Here is a 21,900-nt window from a genome sequence, read left to right as displayed (position 1 = left end):
CCCTGAAGCCTCAGCCACCGAGCCTGGCTCTCAGCATTCCTCTGTGTTAGGCAGATGCCCACACTCTGTGCACTTACCACCGTGTGTTTGTGAGTGAAGGCCCTGCACCATCGCCCAGCTTGTACCCGAGTGGTGACAAACACAGGTGCATCTTGTTAGAATTGAAATGGAAACAAGGGACATGTCAGTCTGAAGGAGGGAGTGGGCCCAGCAGTTCCATCTTTCTCTTGAGTCTGCTGTAACTTACCTTGCAGGGCAAGTTATCCCCAGAGCCCCCCATTTGGTCAAGGGTGCCTACCAGGGCTTCCCCTAGAGAAGGATGACCTTTACTGTTCCTAGCGAAGGGTACCCAGAACCCTGTATCCCATTGGTGGTTCTCCTGGCTACAAGCAGGCTGTCTGTGCCTCTTCCATTGCTCTGGGTAGTAGATTTGGTTAGCATTTTGAAGACTGACTGATTTCTTTTATTCATGAGGCACTGGCAAGCTGTGACCACACATGGTGACGTAGTCACTATGGCCTTATGGAGACTTTCCTTCTCGTCAGGATGCTGAGGGTATCGCGTTGACAGCGGTGAGCACTGATCCACTGACGGTGCCTTGGGTACAGCATGGACGACTGTGTCTTGATGTCTACCTATGCTTAAAGCTCCTCTGTTCTTTTGCAGCCCGTCTTTGCCCGCCCTTGACTGGCAGCTGCCATCCCACTCTGGTCCATATGAGCTTCGGATCGAGGTGCAGCCCAAGTCTCACCACAGGGCTCACTATGAGACGGAAGGCAGCCGGGGGGCTGTGAAGGCCTCAGCTGGAGGACACCCCGTCGTGCAGGTATGGCATCTGCTGTGACCTGCCCATAGCCCGTGCCTTGGCGTTTCTCAGTCTAAAACAGTTTTGGATCTGCAGCTAGGGACTTTCCTCAAACTGTAAACACAATCACCCCAGAGCCAGTTAGTTAAACGTTAGCTATGTACCATATCCTATTTCCTTCTGAGTAGGGATACTCCTTATCTTCAGTAAGGCTATGTCCCCAATGAACCCTTGAAAATGCCAGAAGTCAGAATACATCCATGTACCTCACTGATCATGTGTCTTTTCAGAGGCACAGCATAGGCAGAATGTCAGCCACTCCTCTCGTCACAGAGGGGCTGGCTGAGCAAAATTCTAAATTTGAAGTGTAGTTTTGTGTATGGGTATCACTTTCATACTAACAGAAAGTGAAAGGGGGGATGATAAGTGGGACCGAGGAGAGTCAGGAGCTATCTGGGGTGCTGTACAGTGCTTTTCCTTGCATCTGTAATTGTTTTAAAGCTCACCCAAAACAGACTTACTACATTGTCTGGCTCCATTGTCTCAACTGTTCTGCAACTGTATTCTTCTTGTTGCAAACTCTCTGCCCCTGGAGCAGACGCATACTCTCCACCCACACTGCATATGTGGGGTTGGTGGGCAGCCGGTGCTTGTGAGCCTGCCTTAGGGGTGGGGTCTGAGGGAGCAGGTGACGAGATGAAGTTCCGAGGGGAAGGCGGATGAAATGGGCACAGTCACGCCTAAGGACCTTTGGGGAAGGAGAAGTACCTGCTTAGAGGGGAGATGCGTTGCTCACCCTTGCTGGCCAGGAGGAAACTGGGAGGTCCAGCAATAGCACAAATCTAGCTTACCCCTTCTCCACCTGGACGTCAGTGTGACATCCTAGTGGGCTGTCCCCCTGCTTCCCCGTGTCACCTTGTGAGCTTTAGATCCCCAGACATTGCTGTCTTAAGTGGCACAGAGAAGTGCTTGTTTCTCTGCCTAGCTCTGGTCACATGGTGTTACAGAGAGCTCTTTACCCCGACATCGTAAACCCAGGTGCCCAACCCTGTTATTTCAGGACTGATGCAAACTGGAAGGGGTACTCAGTAGGGAACCATGTACTTTTATTTTATTCCATTTAGGTAAATAAAAAGCTGGGAAAGGCAGGAGGCCATGGACACAAATGGCTGTTTGCCAACGCAGCAATCAGCCACATGGAATGAGCCAGGCGAGGTGCAGAAAGGAAGCACTTTAGCAGGGCTTGTGGGTGATATTAAGGTGATATTTGTGGCCCGTGTGCTTGATGCCAATTAATACCTACTTTGTTAGCGGCTTGATGTGATAAAATGCAGGGGACATCAGTACGCAGCAGCCGGCTTGACATTTTAAGTTTCTGCCTTCCCAGGTGGAAGTCAGGTAGAGCCGGCCTTCAGCTGTGCAGGGTAACTACAGGTATTTACCTCTCTTTTCCTGCTGTGGTCCTCGCTGAATGAAAGTGCATTATTGCTGAATGGAACAGGTTTTAATAAGAGAGGAAATAAGTCCCTTAAAGAAATGCAGGAAAGTGGAGAGATAATGGCCAAGTTCCTCCACTTACTTGGATCTTATAAGCAAAGGGCACTGGGCGAGTGCCGGGGGGTGCAAATATTGTGCCTTCATCAGAAAGATGAAGCTGTGGATGCGAGTCTGTTCCTTTTTGGGTTTGGCTGATGGTGGTTGTAAGAATCTCAGCTGCTTCGGGGGAGTGTGGGGAACCCTGTGTTTGGAGAACTTCTGTCTGCCAGCCTCTGATATTCGTTGCCTATGTGTCAGGTGCTGAGTTGGCGTGCTGCCCCGGAGAACCCGGCTCCGGGCATCTTGGGCACGGGGCAACATTTATCTGTCAGTGCAGGTGGTATCCAGGAAATTGAGGCGTTTCTGAGGAACGGTGAAATTTAAAACAATGTTTAAGAAGCACCCTCTAAGTTATTTAAAGCGGTGTTAAGAGAAGGTGGCAAAGCCAGATCAGACCAGCGCTGCTTCCACTGAATAGCAGCCCCTTCCTCAACAGTGTTGAAAGGCAAAGAAAAACAACCCCTAACCAAAAGTGCCAGGTTCTGTCACATGTCTCATTGTGAGAAATTAGGAACCCAAGGAGTTTTCTGGAATATTCTCACAAAGTAAACGCACACCTATGCCAGTGCGAGGCAAACAGCTAAAAAGAAGGCATTTTAGGGGATTTGTTTTCTTTTTTTGTTGGTGGACCACAACTTAGATAAAAATAGAATTTGCACGTAATTATGAAACACACAAAAATAGAAGATTCTCTTGGTTGCCATGAAAGCGCTGTAACCACAAAGTTCTGCTCCAGGCTTCTGGGTTATTTTGACGCACGCTTTAGCGCCATCAACCCTGCTGCCTAACCTTGCTCTCAGAGGTGGCTCCATTACACAGCACTCTGGGCGAGGCCATGGACCAGCCCACACGTCCGGCCACTGCCCGAGCCGCACGGGCCGTTTTGTGGCCAGTGGTCTCTGCTGTATTCCTGACAGTTCAGGTCTTCCGTCTCATGCGTGAGGCCCTGAAAGTTTCCGTTCGTTCAGTGCTGTCTCTGGGGCGTATCCAGCGCCATGTTTTCCTCCATGTCTCAAGAAGTTTGTCCATAAAGACAGCAAGCAGCGTCTACAGAACCGAAAGCCCCAGTGGAGGCCAGGAGGAGTAGGGCAGAGGGGTGGAAGCTGCACCTGCCCTAAGACCTGGGGTCCAGAAAGAGGCTGGGGTCAGTGACCCTCTGCCTTGTGTGTGTTGTCCCGGGAACACAAGGCCAGACATACTGGTAAGAGTCAAAGGTCATGCACTTCAGAAAAGGAAGGGGCAACTGTGCCTAGCCTAGCTTTGCTTTCAGTGGAGGGGCCAGTATCTGTAAGGACCTGCTTAAACAGTCAGCCGTCTGGTGGGAGGCTTAGGACCTTCACTGTGATCTGTGTTCTCTTCTCGAGGCTCTTTGTCCATCCCCCCCCCCCCGCCCACCCCCGCCCCATGGTGTCACATCTGCTTTTGTCCCTAGATGTCTTTCTTCATGCTAGGATCTAAGTATCCGAAATGGCCACAGGCTCCCACTAGCCGTTCCATGATCACCAAGCTACCCAGTCTTCAAGAACACTGGCTTTATACTCTGATGTTATCTAAAAGAGATGTCATGCCAAATCAGACTGAGCAGCCATGGGTTATTCTGGACTCAAGGCTGGTAAGGGCTTACCTGTCGGCTTTCCTGGCAGCTCCCAGGACCAGTTCAAGAGCCACCTTGCAGTGTCTAGGTGGACATGGTCCTCATAAAGTCTGTGAGGAATATCCTTGGTGACGTGGTAGCTCCCCTTCCCTTCCTCCAGTACCACTGTCTTCCTTTAGTTACCAAGACATGGGCTCCTACATCTGTTTAAGTGTGCTGTGGTCTTACTTCCAGTGTCACACCGTAATCAGTGAGAAAAGGCCCACATTTTCCTTGACTGTGCAGCTTGCCTGGGTAGAACTGAAGTCTCAGATACTCTAAGGTGCAGGCGCCTGCCTCTCCCGCTCCCCACAGTGAGTCTTCATTAGTGAGCTGCATCCCTACCCAGCAAGGACCCTCCTGACCTTGATGCGGCCTCTGGCTGTCAGGTCTCTGTCTCTGTTGGGTCTTGGCCACCACTGACAGAAGTGGCTGAGGATCTAAACTCTCCAGAAATGGGGCAGGGGATGTCTAAGTTGGCCTGGAGCGAACTGTGGCCTTGTGGCTCCTTTCTTTAGGGGCCCCACTGTGGGCTCCTTCCTTTAGGGGCCCCCACTGCAGCAATGTGGTCCTTTGTGGTCAGAAGATCACCTCCCACCCCGCGGGGGGTCACAGCATCCAGCTCTGCTTACCAATCGCCAGAATGACTTGCCTGATAGCATCTTTGCATCTCACACAGGCCCGCTCTGCTTGAATAATTAATAGGCCACTGAAATATGAACACTCAGAAGCTGGTCAGTTCCTAACATTTAGGTTTGCAGCATGGGGCTTGCCATTTAGGACAGTGACCAGCATGGCCCAGACAGGTGACCCTGGACTCAGTGTGAATTTAAGTAATATACTCTCAGGACACAGACAGCAGGTACTTGGGAATCTGAAGAAACAGGGCCAGAGTCATAAGAGAAAGCCATGATAAGCCCTGGCATGTGCCGAGGCACAGGGACCAGGCAGAGACCAATGGGATCTCATGGCCTTAGGGACCGTTCGGAGGTCACTTTGCTTGCCCTCCCCAATTAGATTCATGGCAGATGCTTTTTCTATCATACAAGACATTTGACTGCTGAGGACGTCTACTGGGAGATGACTTGCATTTCTCAGGGTGTTAAAATTGTCTTTGAGCCAGGCTGTTGTTATAATGACCTGTCTTTCTTGGTGGTGTCTTTCCTCAAGTCCCAGGGGAAGTTGAGTGTGGTAAAAATACTATGAGAAGGGGGTGGGTGACGGGGGCCTGACCTGTGGTCAGAAGGTACCTTATCATTTGGTTTAGTGGCCTGCGATATTTTGTCATGTGTGAGCCTACTTCCCCCAGTCTCCCAGGCCTCTGCTCTGGAATATACACACCTGGAAGTTAATAGAGCCAGGGTCCTCCAAGAGCCAGTCGGGTGTTCTGGTCAAAGCAGGGGTGGGGGTGGGGTGTTAAATGCAGCACTTTGCTCTGCCTGTGGCAGTAAGCACTTAAAACATGCATATCGTAGAGGTTAAACTGCAGCTGTGACCCCAAAGCAGAAGCAGTGCCGGCCAGCCTGCATGAGGTCTGGATTAATTTTTTATAGGTCAGCCTGGACAGTGCACAGAGTCCTCTCTCCTTTCAGGACATTTCGTTGCAAACACTCTTCCATCTCTGCCCTGACTCTCCTGTCCCTGCCCTCCATGCACAGGCTGACTCTCCTGTCCCTGCCCTCCATGCACAGGCTGACTCTCCTGTCCCTGCCCTCCATGCACAGGCTGACTCTCCTGTCCCTCTCCTCCATGCACAGGCTGACTCTCCTGTCCCTCTCCTCCATGCACAGGCTGACTCTCCTGTCCCTGCCCTCCATGCACAGGCTGACTCTCCTGTCCCTCTCCTCCATGCACAGGCTGACTCTCCTGTCCCTCTCCTCCATGCACAGGCTGACTCTCCTGCCCCTGCCCTCCATGCACAGGCTGACTCTCCTGTCCCTGCCCTCCATGCACAGGCTGACTCTCCTGTCCCTCTCCTCCATGCACAGGCTGACTCTCCTGTCCCTGCCCTCCATGCACAGGCTGACTCTCCTGTCCCTCTCCTCCATGCACAGGCTGACTCTCCTGTCCCTCTCCTCCATGCACAGGCTGACTCTCCTGTCCCTCTCCTCCATGCACAGGCTGACTCTCCTGTCCCTCTCCTCCATGCACAGGCTGACTCTCCTGTCCCTGCCCTCCATGCACAGGCTGACTCTCCTGTCCCTGCCCTCCATGCACAGGCTGACTCTCCTGTCCCTCTCCTCCATGCACAGGCTGACTCTCCTGTCCCTCTCCTCCATGCACAGGCTGACTCTCCTGTCCCTCTCCTCCATGCACAGGCTGACTCTCCTGTCCCTCTCCTCCATGCACAGGCTGACTCTCCCATCTCTGGTGCACAGGCTGACTCTCCTTGTGGCCTAGATATTGCCTCTCTCTTCTGCACATGCACTCAGTACCTATGTATATTATTCAGAAAACACAACTATTTCATGAGAATTTCTTCTGAGCATACTACGGCTTTGCTTACTGAATAAGCTCCTGGTGACAAGGCTGAGGGTCAACAATTGGTGGTGAGAGATGAGTTGTCACAATGGGAAGACATCTGGGGACAGCTCACATACCAATGTGACAGTTGAGTGGAGATGCCCCTGTCTGCTTACTCTGTCTACGGCAGTGTAATTGAAAAATCTGGCCTCTGTTTAGTCCCAAGGCTGGGGCTTCATATGGGCTCTCAGCATCCTCTTGTGAGCTCCTCCCAGCAGAGTGGGAGGCAGCGAGGGCACCATGTGTACCTGGGAGCAAAGGCAATTCAGGGCTACAAGCTAAACCCTCCCCCCCAAACAAGGAGCCTCCAGGCCCATCACCAAGTCCCCAGAGCTGTCCTGGAAGCTGTGGATTCTTTGTTCCAGGTTGGGGAGAGTTTAAATGATGACATATTGGTCACAGAAGCTGCCAATGGTTCTCTAGTCACATGCCAGCAGAGTTTGTTCTTAGTTAGGGTCTGGATGAGACAGGTCCAGTCAAGCCCCTCTTCTACCCTCTATCTCTGACACCATCCTTGGGTGCAGGTAAGATGAGGACTGTGTGACTGGACACAAAACAAGAACCAAGACTTCTAGCAGTGATGGCAGGAAGAGGCATGTCTTGAGCTGGCTCCTGGCCATGCATGGACCCTCTTCCTGGTGACTGTGTGCTTTTCCTTGGCCCCGAGGACCCATAGGCACCACAAGTGTTGCAGTCTACCCATGGGCAGCTGTTCAGATGTGAATAAAATACAGGTATGGGTGTGAAGCTGCGACTGTAGACAGTGTTGTCTCAGGTGTCTGGGAAGGACTGGTATTTTCTGAGTTTGTTGTGTGACTGTCTCCGACTGAAGCCCACCATGGGGAGGGGAGGGTGTGGAGAAGGACTGTTGTTTTATGCCTTCCCTGGCCTAGCGACCCTGTTTCTGACTCTTGGGAGAACACCACGCTCCTTCCTGTGTGGATGGAGGTCGTTAGCTCTGTATCAGCACAGATGACCGCAGGCCTTGCCTAGCCAGGCACACAGTCCCGACCTCACTGGTCATGTGGGTGGATGCCCTCAGCACAGACCTCAGGGTTGAGAGAAGAAACGGATTGAGGGCCAGTGCCCCTCTCGTGTGACACACAGAATCTGGGGTAGCATCATAGTACTAGTGCAATGAGAAGCCTTGATGAGCTTCAAGTATCTTCAGTCCTTCATATCACATTCCCAGCCCTATATCCTGGACTCTGCACAATGGAGGGGTTGGGCTCATGCAACCATATTTTCTGGGATTTCCTTGCATGTCTGGGCCTGGCATCACCGTGGTGGCATGTTGTGACACACTACATGGCATGGTATAGGAGGTCACTCCTGAGGGACCTCTGCCCTGTGTACAAGGTAAGCACTAGCCTTGAGTGTCATTGTGGAGCTGGGTGATTCCCAGGAGGGTGTAGAGGTGGCTGCTTCCTGAGTCTCTTGTGGCCTAGTCTATGAGGTCCTGAGGGAGGAGCCTATGTCGGGAGTTTCTGAACCTGCTTGCTGGCTTTTCAAAAGGAATTCCCTGGCTTTCTGGTGCTTCTTTCCTTGGATTTGGGTGGACAGAGAGTGGGTGAAGGCTGCCATCTGCAGGGCCAGCCTCAGGGATGCTAAATGTGATGCTCTACACAGAGATGATCCTGAATGATGTACATGGGGCTGACTGGGCTCTGATTCCTGGCCGTAATGACAATTCCTGAGGACCCTGAAGCCCTGGGGGCCCTATAGGAGCCTTCTTTGTGTTTGCTAAGGTGGGTGATGAGGTCTGTCCCACCTGCATGTTGCCTGAGTTTGTGTCTCTCTTTCTCTGCTGGCTTGGTGGGTATCAGTCCTGCAACAACAGTCCCAATAGACTTGTGCAGAACTGATAGACCATGCCCATGGTTTAAAATTCCCACATTATCTGGTGGATGCCAGATCTTGAAGGGTGGATCCCATCCATTTCTTTTTGTTTGTTTTGTTTTTTGAGACAGGGTTTCTCTGTGTAGCTTTAGAGGTTGTCCTGGAATTCACTCTGTAGACCAGGCTGGCCTCGCACTCACACAGATCTGCCTGAGTCTGTCTCCCAAGTGCTGGAATTAAAGGCATGCGCCACCAGGGCCTGGCCACCCCATCCATTTCCTCAATATATGCTTTTATTTAAATTAGAAACATGAATGCTTCGCATGTCAATCCCAGCTCCCTCTCCCACCCCTCCTTCCTAGTCCCTCCACCAGCCTCCCTTCAGCCCCCACCCAGTCCCCATATTATTCCCCAGGGAAGGTGAGGCCCTCCTTGGGGAGATCTCCAGAGTCTGTCATTTCATCCAGGGCAGGACCTAGACCCTTCCCCATGTGTCCAGGCTGAGAGAGCATCCCTCCATGTGGAATGGGCTCCCAAAGTTCATTCGTATGCCATGGTAAGCACTGATCTACTACCGAAGGCCCCAAGGATTGCTGAGGCCTCCTCACTGACACTGCATTCATGGAGTCTGGATCAGTCCCCTGTTGGCCTCTCAGCCATCAGTCTGGGGTTCAAGAGCTCCTCCTTGTCCAGTCAGCTGTCTTTGTGGGTTTCACCAGCACAGTCTTGACGCCTTTGCTCATCACTCCTCCCTCTCTGTCACTGCATCTCATCCATTTCTATCCAAGGAACCTTCGAGTAAGGGGGATTCCCAGCAAGGGGGCCGGGGGCTCTGGCTCCCCTGAGTCAGCCTGTCAGGCAGGAAGGGTAGAGGTGCTGATCTGGAGGCAGCTAGAGCAGGGCTAAGATCCACACTCAGGTGCATCCAGGCTGTGGTTGTGAACAGTGTTTCTCAGATGTCCACTCTGAGCTGTTCTGTGGGATCTACCTCACAGGTCATAGAATCCGCATTTGATGGAGGTCTGGGGCTCAGGAAAAAAAAATGTCAGGCAGCTGGTTTTCCCTTGGCCTGCCATGTCCCCCTACCCCACCTGCTGTTAGCCCCAGCCTTCTTCAGTGTAGGAAAGGAAGCACAGAATTTGTTAGTGAATTATTTCCTGGGATGGGGGTGAAGCTCACTTTCCAGGACCATGTAAGAAAGTGGATCTGGCCTGGCGTTTGGTGGCGCACGCCTTTAATCCCAGCACTCGGGAGGCAGAGGCAGGTGGATCTCTGTGAGTTCGAGGCCAGGCTGGACCGACAGCCTCCAAAACAATACTGAGAAACCCTGTCTCGAAAAAAAAAAAGAAAGTGGATCTGGACCCTTTGACCCCAGGACCGCCTGCACTTCAAGCATCTGCACATGCGCAGAGCCTCAGGGGTACACGAGCTTCCCAGATGAAGACAGGGAGCTGGGGGTCCCAAAATTGGACAGACCCAAAACCTTGTCAATTCAAGCTGCAGGAAAGCCATGAAGCTCACAGTCCATTTCTGAAAGCCATGGCGTGTGGCTTCCTTCTTGAGGACCAACACTGGGACCTTTTATGTGAGAAACTGCACCGGATACTGGGGCGGGGCAGACTCTGGGAGGTGGGAGAGCCCGGGAGATTGCTCACCGTACTGGGGATGGGGCTCTGGTCCCTGGACATTCTACCACTTGAGCTACACCCAAGCCCTTAGACATTTTTTAGTGAATTAAACAACTGATTATACTAGAGACCTGGAACAGCGGCGGGCCCTCAGCAAGGTGGAACTACTTTGTCAATGGAAATCAAGTCCCCAGGAGGGTGTGACTTGCAAGGTTCTCAGTGAGGACCTAGGAGGCATTATCAGTGTGTGTGGTCTCTGGCATTCATACCCGTGAAATATTTACATAGATACACCCATTCTATTTTTTTGCTTTTCTCAGAAAGGTAGAGAAAGTTTGTCGTGAAAAGACCTGAAGGAGCTACGTGCAGCCTCTCACAGCTCCCCTGTACAGCCCTCAGCTTCGGACTTCTTCTGGAAGAGGCCATGTGTATACTGGCCACTGTCCCCAGGATCTGGGGAACAACTGTAGGCTTCATTTTGTCTGTGTTTACAGATGTGGTTTTGAGCCTTAGTATGATAACTGTCCTCATAGGGAGAGTCCTCAGAGTTACGTGGTATAAATTAAGTATTGCTGTGGGCCCATGACACATATGTGTGTGCACAAAACCAAGAGCACACATTCCCATAAACATGCGCTTGCTCACCCAGGCACACATGCATGAAGCAAATGCACAGGCTCCAAAACACATGTGTGCTCACATAATTCAGGGTCAAATGCATCTCTCTCTCTCTCTCTCTCTCTCTCTCTCTCTCTCTCTCTCTCTCTACACACACACACACACACACACACACTCATAATATACACATATGCACTATTTCCACGTAGGTCACATTTACACCCACCCACATGTTCATACATGTATAAACACAAACAGGTGCACACACATATCACATGTATCAGTGCATGCACACACACATGCATACTTGTAACACCCTGAAAGCCACAAATTCTGTAGCAGCAGTGAAGCTAACTTTGCCTTCTGTGCTAGGGAGCTGGACCCAGAAGCTCTGCCCTGTGCCTGCCTGCCTCATGGGGAAGCCCTGGGACCTGTCCTGTGGCCCATTTTCTGGGACACAGGTAGGAGCTCAGGCCAGTAAGTGTCTAACTGTGGAAAATGCCCCACCTACTTATTCAGAACAGGGCAAGCAATGTCTGTCTGGTATCCTGCCAGGTGCTGCTGAGTAGGTGAAGTTGTTTTGTTTTTGTTTTGTTTTTGCAATGTATACTAGGCAAACTCTTTGCCTACACTCCTAATCTCCCTTTTAACTTTTAATCTTGGCATAGCAGTCTCATTGAGTTGCCCAAGCTGGCCTTGAATGCACTCTATAGCCCAAGCTAGCTTTGTATGTGTGATCCTCCTGCCTCAGCTTCCTGAGTGCTGGGATTATGGGCTTGCACCACACATCTTGGCTCTAAAGTCATGCTTTAATTCTCTGACTTAGTGTCTGTGAGGGATACAGTCCTCGATGGTCATTTCTGTCCTCCCGGGCAGGCACACAGGCGGGCAGCATCTGGAGTGACAGGCAGTTCCACAGCTTGTGATGGCCCCATGCTGGTTGTTCCATAGGGGGGTCACCCATGTCCTCAGGGTCTGTGCCTCTAGCTAAAGCTGGTGTGGTAGCCCCCACCTCACTAGAGTGGCGTTTGGCTCCTACGCTCTCAAGTTGTGGGGCAGGAAGATAGGTTAGAACTGGTTCCTGTGGGTTTCCAGGGCAGAATGGTGAATTCCCAGAGTGCCTCTGTGCCCCGCCAGGAGACCAGTGCTCTGCAGTCTCCAGGAGAGGGAAATAGAGCTTTCAACAACAGAAAACTTCCCATCTCCTGGCAGTGGTGTTTATAATGAGGAATTGGGTTGAAAACAATCTGAGATAATGTGAATACAACACACGGACTCTTAATTAACCAAGTGGAGGGGATTGGGTTTAAAAAAATAGTGAAACCCACCCTCAGTGTCGTCCGCAGCACCACAAGGAGGGAAAGTGAGACCAATTTGTGAACCGATTTCTCTCGTCTTCTGGGACATAGGTGGCATGCTAATGTTACCCAGGGTCTTAAATGCAAATTTCCCTTTAAGTTGATTATTTCACCTTCTTGGTGGAAGGACGTCACATGGTGATGTCCTTTGCTTGGTAACCAAGTCAGAATGACGGGCTGAAAGGCAAACAAGTTTCATCAGTTAATTGGCGCTGTTAATTCAGATCATCCCTCCACTGAGTATGAAGGTGGCATGCTGGCCCAGCTCCAGCACTGAATAAATGTGTCCTCTGTCAGTCTGTTGGCCTGTCATTTCCCTGTGTAAGTGCTGAGGTGGCACAGAGGCTAAAAACAAACATTTTAATGTGCAGGAAACGGAGGAGTGCTTACGCCTTGCAAATGGAATAATGCATTTTGTTTCGTTTAGAGGGAAGCCGAGGAGACTTGGGTTTGACAGGTAACTTTATAAATGTTGTTCTGGCCGACACTGTGAGAAGCCAGAGGCAGAAGGCCCATGCAGCGGGATATATGAAGCAGCTTAGATTTCTTTTCTTAAAGTGAACTTCATGCTTTAAATAATAGATATTTACCTCCCAGGTTAAGCCTTAAATATTCCTATTTTCACTGAAATGGCATGTTTCTAAAGGATAAAATTATACCATGTTCATGGCCTTCCATCCCTTAAGAAGCCTGACATAGCAGGGGTCCTGGGAGAATTTTCAGTTGTCATTTTAAAGTCATCTGACACAAGCCAGTCTGGGCTAGAGCCTTGGGCCACTCTGAGGATTGCCTACCGAGAGGGGTTTTGTCATAGATTCATTTATAGAATCTCGTGTTAAATTTCACAGGCTAGAATACTAATTGGCACAGTTTGTCTCTGAATTTCTTATTTATATTTTCTTAACACATCACATTGTAAAACTGTTCTAATCCAATACAGAGCAATGGTTTCTTCGTTGATTCATCACATTGCAAGAAGCAAGTGCCTAGATCCCAGGTGTCGAAAGGCCCTGAACCAACCAACCTTGGTTGCTAAGCCTTCTGGGCACTGTTTGCAGATTTAGACAGTGCTAACTGTGACCACTGTGGCCCAAGGTGTCACAGGTAGCTCTTTGTGCTGATGGCCATGGAGGGGAGAATCTATGTAGTCTTCATTCAGTCAGCCAGGCCCATAGCCAGTTTGGGGGATCTGGGGGGAAATTCCCTGTACTCTTTAGCTCTATCAGACTTAATCAAGGATTTCCACTGTGTTGTTGTCTCAGGACGCCTGGGGACCTGTGGTCAGCAGACACCCTCCCCACTCACTTGTATGTGCCCTTGGTACATAGCCCCCTGACAATAGCATGCAGGTGGTTAGTGACCGTCTGAAGTGGTCGGGTTCATGGATGCTGTGAGTAGATGATAAAGTAGAGACAGATGCCTGGCCCACAGCCCCTGACCCAAGCCCAGAGAGAAATCTTCCCAACCGGACCCATCTACAAAATAGATGAGGTGCATGCCTAGGAGTACGCGTGTGTAGACAGGAACAACGACACTGCCACACAGACTGTCTCATACAGGGCTTGACTCTCATAAAACCCTCAGATGATGCTCAGAGTCTCTGTTGACTGTGCCACAAGCATCCAGGGCTTGTCACTGGGCAAGCATTAATTTCAAACATTAATCAGAGGTGCTTGTAATTCTGCCCAGAGTCCGGGGAGACAAAGGTTTCCTTAGAGCCACCTGCTGGTGTCAGGGAGTGGCGGCTGCACATTCTAGCACACCTCAGCAGACACCACCCACCTCTGCAGCGCAGACTCTGTGTGCACAGCTGTGACATCTGCATGGTGTTAGCCACAGGGGCGGGCGGCTGTTGTGCTCAGCCCCTCCATCATCACAGTCTGCTGTGAGTCCTTGATCCTCCACCATCCTGCATGGTGATTTATCCTAGAGGACTGATGCTCCCAGCTCCCAGATTTCCTCATAGCCCCAGAGGTGACCTGGGGTAGCCCCATTCCCAGACGTCAACTTGAACACTGGTCAGTAGTGGACCTTCTGACAGGGTTCAGAAATAGTCCCTTTCCCTTCAGAGGAATGAGAGGAGGGTCTGCATCTTTTACTAACACGGTGTGGAGGGATGGTTCCTGCAGACTGAGATATGCTGTAGACACGGCCGTTGGATGGGCACAGAGGTCTCTGGGTCATTTATTACTCTCAAGTTGAAACCTTGCATGGCTGCGGGGCGTTTGTGTTCTCACAGAAAGCTGTTGCCCCGCTTGAGTTGGGAAAGCAGAAGGTTTGACTGAAGAAAAAATGATGGGGTACAGGGTCAGCCCTCAGATGAGTTCGCACTTTTGCCTTCTCAATGTTGCCAGTGGTATCACCTTGTGCCAGCTAAGCAGGAAAAGGACGGTCCCCAGCCCACGTGCAGGTCCTCCAGGCTCCGTGTGGAAGCAGTATGCTCGTTCCAGCCCTCAGAGCTGAGCCCTGTGTGGGGCTCCGACTGCACCTGGCTTCCTTTGCTTCTTGAGGCAACAAAGCCCCGGGCCTCTGCCCCATTAGGCTCTGGTGAGTGGGGAAAACATCTTGCTTGCTGCTGCTGGTGGCCATGCACTGGTAATTGAACTTGAGGATGTGGGCAGTACCTGTTTGAACTGCAGCCTTAGTCCCGAGTCCTTTCATCTTGAGGTAGGGCTGGCACTGGCCATGTGCCACACTCTGGTGGATCACAGGAGCTAATGAAAGTCATGGTGCCTGTGCCTCTCCTAATGAACCACTTGGCATGCATGAGGCCTTTGCGTGAGGGACATGTGAGAGGCCCACTGCCTTGTAAAAACCCAATACCCAAGGCCCACATCAAAACCCAGCAGCAGCTAATTGCACTGTCTGATTTCCTGGTTCCCATTTCTAGGTTTCATTGTTTTCCCCCCAAATGTTTTAAAATGAAAGGCACAGTCTTCTACCAGCCTATACGACTGGAATTACACTGGAGAGACAAGGAGTAGCTTGGATAGAGCCCGGGGTCCTCTGCAGCTCCCCTCTTCCCTGTTACTTCCCCTTGCCTTCCCCAGAATCTGTGGATCCATTTCTTGTGGCTGAGGGTTTTTTCCATTAGGATCTGTTCCACCACAGAGCTTCAGCCTCTTTGTTTCAGGGTCCCCAAAGCCTGATGGGTGCTTTCTGGGGGTGATGCTCATTGCCCTCTTGTTTTGGGGTTGCTAAAACCAAGCTCCTAGCACCCCGGTGCCACATCTCAAGTTTCCACCTACATGTAACTCTTGCCCCTGAGTCCCACATTCTAGCCCTCAGCCCCTCTGCTGCACTTGTGGCCAGGACATTCCTTTGTGGCCTCCATGAGGGGCAGTGGGCTTAGCCATTGGTAAGTGGATGACAGAGACCAGAAAAGGCTATACTTAGTTATAGACTGGGTCCACGAAGCCCATCGCAGGCACAAGTGACTCCTGCATCCTACAGTGTGTGTCATCCAACCCAGGTTTCCTTCAGGAGAGCAGGGCACTATGGGGTATTATAAGCATGGCCCACGGGGTGGACAGATTCTGAATCGAATGACTGGAGGGGAGGCTCCTAGGAGTGAGGCAGGGGAGTCAAAGCCATGCCTGCAGGCTGACTTACCTCAGCTTATATGAGTCTTTCTGTTAACACTGTTCTAGAATCCTCTGTGGTTGGAGGATCACCTGCACCTGTGAGAGACTCTTACATCACGTCCAAATGTTCATCGTGGGTTTGAGTAGAGACTGTAGGGCCTTGACTCTTGGCTTGATGGACTTTGAGTGGTGACACTGGTGTTTTTACTCATCGTGTGACTATGGCTTGTCCGAAAAGAGAACAGTTTAACTCTCTTGTTGTCATTGTGTCACGGTTGCTATTTCTAAGACTTTGAAATTAGTCCAGTGAGGGAAGAGATCAAAAGAACAGTCGGAGAGTGAGCACACCCTATAGGAACAGGCAGTTCTCAGGCATGGTGGCATTGGAGTCCTGCAGTCCTCCTCTGTCCTCACAGAGCCTTGGCGGCATCTTCCCACCCTGTGATACAGCACAAAGGGGGATCTCTTTCTTCAGTCTCCGTGAGGATGAAATGCCTTGGTCCCAGCATTCGTTAGCTGGAGATAGGACACATGGTGCTAGTGACTAGCTGTTGAGGGAGGGAGGGTGCACTTGGGACAAAGGAAAGTGCAGTTGACACCAGGGGTGACTCCACTTCTAAACTCTGGTTGTTTATCTCGAAGGATGGCTCTTCCCTAGCACAAGGGCCACATTATGGATGACCCTTGAGATGTAGGTAACCCACCCATGGCATGGAAGAAGCATCTAGTTTATTTGTCCTGGTTTGAGCTATGCAGATATGGGGGGGGTAGATAGTGGCTATGAGCATGGGGAGTGTCACTGTGTCTTATCATGAGTTCAAGATAGTCTGCCCACTTGACTAGCCAGCCGTGGTCAGCAGCCCAACTGGCATTCATAGGACATTTATTGTCACCTCCTTCTGAAGGAGATGTACACAGAACGGTCATAAAGGGATGACCTAGACAGTTGTGTGAGTGTGTGTGCATGTGTGTGCATGCATGTGCATGTACGTGTGTGTAACGTTACATGTTTAACTGTATAATGTTTGTATATGATGTATGCACAATGTTTTATGGGAGTATGTGTGATGGTGTGCATGTGTACACATTTACACATTGCCTCTAGGAGTGCATGTGAACCCATGTGCACACTACCTGTCTGGTTATACATGGGCAAAGGCATGAGTGAGGTGTGCACTAGTACACTGGTGCATATATGTGAACATGTGTTGTGTTCAAATTCTAACCTATATTCCCAAGGCCTTTAGGATAGCATGGCTTTATTTTATTTTTTGAGATAAGATCTCACTGTGTAACTCTGATTGTCCAAATACTCTCTATGTAGATTCTGGCTAGCTTTGAACTCGGAGATCCACCTGCTTCTGCCTCCCCAGTGCTGGGATTAAAGGTGTGTGCCACTATGCCTGGCTGTGTTTTATATTTATAATTTTAAGAAGTGCTAATATTACATCATATGAAGCTGAGGGACTGGACGCTGGGCACTGGGCACAGCTTCCTTTTTAAGCTTTCCCCTGCTGACAAATGGTCCCCACAATTTCTGTGCATGGTGCTTACGGAGTCCTTTGTTTTCTCGACAGCTACATGGTTACTTGGAAAACGAGCCGCTCACGCTACAGCTGTTCATCGGGACCGCGGACGACCGTCTGCTGCGGCCCCATGCCTTCTACCAGGTCCACCGGATCACGGGGAAGACTGTCTCCACCACCAGCCACGAAGCCATCCTGTCCAACACCAAAGTCCTGGAGATCCCCCTGCTTCCCGAGAACAACATGCGAGCAGTGTAAGCTGAGTAGGGCCCTGCCTGGGGAGGGGATAGGCTCCCTCTCGCTGCTCTGCCCCAGCACACAGGGCGTTGCTTTCAGCCCCATGGCCCAGACCTGGAGGAACCTTACAGATGCTCATGGCAGCAGATTTGCTTCGCTCTGGGTTTTCCAGCGCTGTGTATTGTGCTAGCTGCAAGAACGGTCTCAGTCTCAGAGCTGCAAGCACTGCCCCAGTGCCTACATTTTAGCTCCTAAATACAGCACCTGTTTTCTTCTGAATGTTCCAGGGCTCCTTCAAGGCATGTTTGAAATTAATACTGAAACTGTATTTTCACTCGGAGCTTCCATTGTGGCTGATGTGGCCAGGTCCGGTGTGCAAAGCCCATATGGTACACAGTTAGCTTAGAAAGGAATTCAGTTATAAGCTGAGAGCACATCCCATAATATAAAGTGGGGCTCTATTCAGTTTCGAGTGGCCTGAACTGTTGTGAGTGGAGCAGAGAGAACATGTGTTCTGGTAGTTCCCTTGGGAGTCACACCGTACCGGGACCCCAGGCTGGGGACAGATGACAGCACGCATAAGCACAATGAACATATGCAGATAAGTGAGTCCGGGCGCAGACTGGAGGGATCTGTGTCTCTGGGGTGGCATTCAGCTGAGAGCTGTCTGCAGAAGGGACCGTATGAAAGCCTGAGCTCTGCATGCAAAGGCTGCTGGGCATGAGTGAGTTTGGGGTATGTGTTCATGGGTGAGGAGGCCAGCGTGGGCAGGAGATGGTGTGGGCAGGGCTGTATCACCTAGTGCTTTTTGCGCACTTTGGTAAGTTCTTCCTAACGTTAAGCCTTCAAGACGACAGAGGGAAAGCTTTCTGTGTTCGTCAGCTTCTTACAAATCTGAGGGATTTACTCACCAGGACTTCACTGTCAACCTGAGGTTCCCTTCTCTAGCTATGTAATCCAAATTTCCTAAGGACAGGACACAGCCAGGGCACATCAGAGGAGTCAGGTTCAGCCGCAACTGCCGTGCCCACTGTATCACAGCATGCTCCAGCGGGGGACAAGGGGACAGTCGCCAGCAAACACAGTCACATAGCCCAAGACATACTCCGAAAGCTACATTTGTGAGTCCCCACAAGACTGCTTGATGGGAGAGACACATGCTTATTCTCTTCTTACACGGGGAAAGGAAAGGTACTGGTTTTATTATGTTAAGATTTCTGTAACGTTTGGAACATTTTACTAGACTCTTGACTTGAATGAAAGTTATGTGAAACACTAGAGGAAAAGTTTTAAAAATCATAAAAGACACTGGGCAGTGGTAGTGCATGCCTTTAATCTCAGCACTCGGGAGGCAGAGGCAGGTGGATCTCTGTGAGTTCGCAGCCTGGTCTACAGAGCGAGTTCTAGGATATGGGCTCCAAAGCTACACAGAGAAACTCTGCCTTGAAAGCAAATATATATATATATATATTTGTGTGTATATATGTGTGTGTATGTATGTATATATATATTGCTGGAGCACTTCAAGATACAGAGGAAATGGAGCACTGCAGAACACAGGGAGGAGGAGGAGCACTGCAGAACTCACAGGGAGGTACATCCTTCCAGGCTTTTCTCTCAGAGCTGTTCTGCAGGGTTTGAGATGTCTGGAACAGCAGTGTCTGGTCTCCAGGGGCTCCGGGTGGAGACTACAGTCTGCATAGCTGCTCGGTTCCCACCCCGCTGCCCTGCATAGATGCTGTAATTCTCCCCGTGGGCTTCTCCTCAGGGAGGCCGGTGTTCAGCAGGAATGGGCTAGGAGAGCTGAGTCTTTTGGACTGGCAGCCAGATGGCTGGTGCCCCTCATATTCGGTACTGGCCCCTAAAGCCAAGTCATGGTCTTTGTTTCCGGCAGCATCGACTGTGCTGGGATCCTGAAGCTCAGAAACTCGGACATCGAGCTGAGGAAAGGGGAGACAGACATCGGGAGGAAGAACACCAGAGTGCGACTGGTCTTCCGGGTTCACATCCCGCAGCCCAATGGCCGGACGCTGTCGCTCCAGGTGGCCTCGAACCCCATCGAGTGCTGTAAGTAGAAATAGAACGTGCGGTTAAGTGGTAGCTTGGGGACTGAACTATGCCATCAAAGGTCTGTTTCAGCCTGCTTCTCGGGAAATAGGACCCCTTGCAGGAGACCCGACTTCTGCATCGCACTAAGAGGGTCTGGCTGGGGTGCATATTCCCACATGAAGCTGGGTGCTGGTTAGTACCAAGCCAAAGTACACAGCGTTCCTGCCCCTGGCAACTACAGACATTAACAAAAGCAAAGTTTGTCATGAAGCAGAGTCGTGTTGACCTTATCTACGTTTATTACCTCTTTATTTGGGGGAAATTGAGAAGAGGAAGTTTGGCTTTGCAACCACCAGGCTGGGCAAACCAAAACAATCCCTCTTCATCCTTCTCTTCCTCGTCTGTGTCTGCTTCTCTTCTCTTTTCTACCTGCTTCCTCTTCTTCTTCTCTTAGCTACTTCCATCTTCCTTATTCTTCTTCTCTTCTATTCTCTGTTCTGTTCTTCTCCCCAGTCCGTGTGTGTGTGTGTGTGTGTATGTGTGTGTGTGTACTTGCTCACACATACACACAATACTAGGGATTGAACTCAGAATCCCGTGCATGGTAAACAAATGTTCTGCCAGTGGGCCATAACTTGTGTCTCAAACCTGAATTTTGCACACTCTACATGAATATTTATCTTCCCTTGTGGTACCAAGTGTTTTGCCTTCAATATGTGTGGTGGCCACCAGAACGTGGCTAAGGTCTCCTTGGCCTTGGAAAGGAACAGCTATGGCTATTACCTTCCTGTGGTCTGCTTGGCCGGCCCCTTGTTAGCAAGCCATGTCACTGGAAACCAATCAGTTCCCATCCTGTCAACTTCCCTGCATCCTGAAGCCCTTCCCCATCCTGAGAACCGGATCCGTGTGGGTACAGCTGGACCTGTGAGGACACACATACAGTCTTTGCCAGCCATGGCTGCTTATTCTCAGTGCCTTCAGACTATTGTGTCCCTTCCCCAGCTCTTCCGGCTTTGTTTCCTAAGAGACTCCCACCATGGGGTCTTTAGTTCCATGCTGACCAACCTAGTTCTACACACTCCTCTGTCAATGACCCCTGGACTGTGGAGCAGGCCCTCCTGAGTATCCAGCTTAACCCCTGCCTCCCCTGGAGCAAGTGCGGTCTTCCTTAGTCTCACACACACACTGAAGCCATGTGACTCTGCCCTCTGTCCCCTTGTCTCTGAAGCCACTGGAGACCCGACTTTCTAAAGCTGGATCCTCTTCCCTATGGGGTGAACTCTTCTGTGTTCTGGATTGTCTGACTCCAAGGAGTCTGAGGTGTAGAGAGTCTCACCCCCTCTGCAGTCTCCCTGGGGTCTACCGCCCTCATGAAGTTGCTGATAACCCATGTGGTCTCTCTCGGCTACCTTTCCGCTCTGCCCCTGCCCCTGGCTCAGTCTAATGCTAGCTTTCCTATCCAGCTCTGCCCTTCCACCCCAGGGGCCAGCATTAGGTGTCAATGTTCCTGTGCTCGCAGCTTCTGAGGACAGTGTTCCATTCTGTCCCTGGACTACGTTCTGATGGGTTTGCCACACTCCTGACCCTGTTAGAGCAGCACACCTATGGCATTCCCAATAACATGGTTTGAGACCCGCTACAAAGTTGGGGGCTGGGTCAATCCCCAGGGAATCTGAACAGTTATGTCAAACGGCAGCACAGGGCTCTTTACTGAAGTCTCACCTCCTCCGATACAGCCCAGCGGTCAGCCCAGGAACTGCCCCTTGTGGAGAAGCAGAGCACAGACAGCTACCCAGTCGTTGGCGGCAAGAAGATGGTGCTGTCTGGCCATAACTTTCTGCAAGACTCTAAGGTCATTTTCGTGGAGAAGGCCCCAGGTATGTTCTCCAGGATGGCCGGATGAGCTCCTGCTCTTGGTGCTGGTGGGAATGGCTTCTGGTTGGCAAGATATGGACCCTCCGCCCCCATGACCTGTCTGCTTGATCATTGTTATGAATATAGCCAGAGTGGGACCTTTGTCGGATGAGGGGCAAACGGCGGGAGAGAGTCAGACAGAGACCTGCAGACAAAACTTATGTGGAAAGTGTACTGGGGGAAGGGAAGGGAGTAGGTAAAGGGAAGGAGACTGAGGAGAGAGGAGAGAGAGAGAAAGAAAAAAAGGACAGAAAGACAGAGAGAGACAGAAAGCTGCCTCCTCAGAGAAAAGGCAGAGAGCAGAAGTGGGAGGAGCTTGCCTCTTAAAGAGACCTTGGCACCTTCATACAGGGCCAGGGTGCTGCCTGCCATGCACAGAGGTCTGCCAGGTCCCCAAGGGGTGGGGCCAGCTTTGCCTGGATTAGTATATTCCTCCCTTCTCTTTAACAGTCATAGCTTGGGCAATCACCAGACAGAGGGAGCCCCCAGCCCGTGGGGCTCTGTGCAGCCTGTCATTTCATCCCCTTTGAGTCTTTGTGTTGCTGAAAGCCAGGTGAAGTTCACCTTGGCACCTCCAGGCCCAGACTTTT

The 21,900-nt window shown here is 50.9% G+C and overlaps 1 protein-coding gene across 3 annotated transcripts in view; it reads left to right on the top strand.

Annotated features, from left to right (window-relative positions):
- The window catches only part of Nfatc1 (nuclear factor of activated T cells 1), a 108,887-nt gene that overhangs the window by 30,010 nt on the left and 56,977 nt on the right, over nt 1–21,900 (top strand). For all 3 annotated transcript variants that reach the window (XM_040757783.1, XM_040757785.1, XM_040757784.1), the window contains exons 3-6: nt 667–826; nt 17,162–17,364; nt 19,242–19,414; nt 21,133–21,273. In XM_040757783.1, the coding sequence (XP_040613717.1) occupies nt 667–826; nt 17,162–17,364; nt 19,242–19,414; nt 21,133–21,273 (677 nt within the window). The remainder of the gene's footprint in view (nt 1–666; nt 827–17,161; nt 17,365–19,241; nt 19,415–21,132; nt 21,274–21,900) is intronic.

Source organism: Mesocricetus auratus, unplaced genomic scaffold (assembly GCF_017639785.1).
Source record: "Mesocricetus auratus isolate SY011 unplaced genomic scaffold, BCM_Maur_2.0 Super-Scaffold_100015, whole genome shotgun sequence".
NCBI classification, from domain to species: domain Eukaryota; kingdom Metazoa; phylum Chordata; class Mammalia; order Rodentia; family Cricetidae; genus Mesocricetus; species Mesocricetus auratus.
This window is presented reverse-complemented; position numbering and strand designations above follow the sequence as displayed.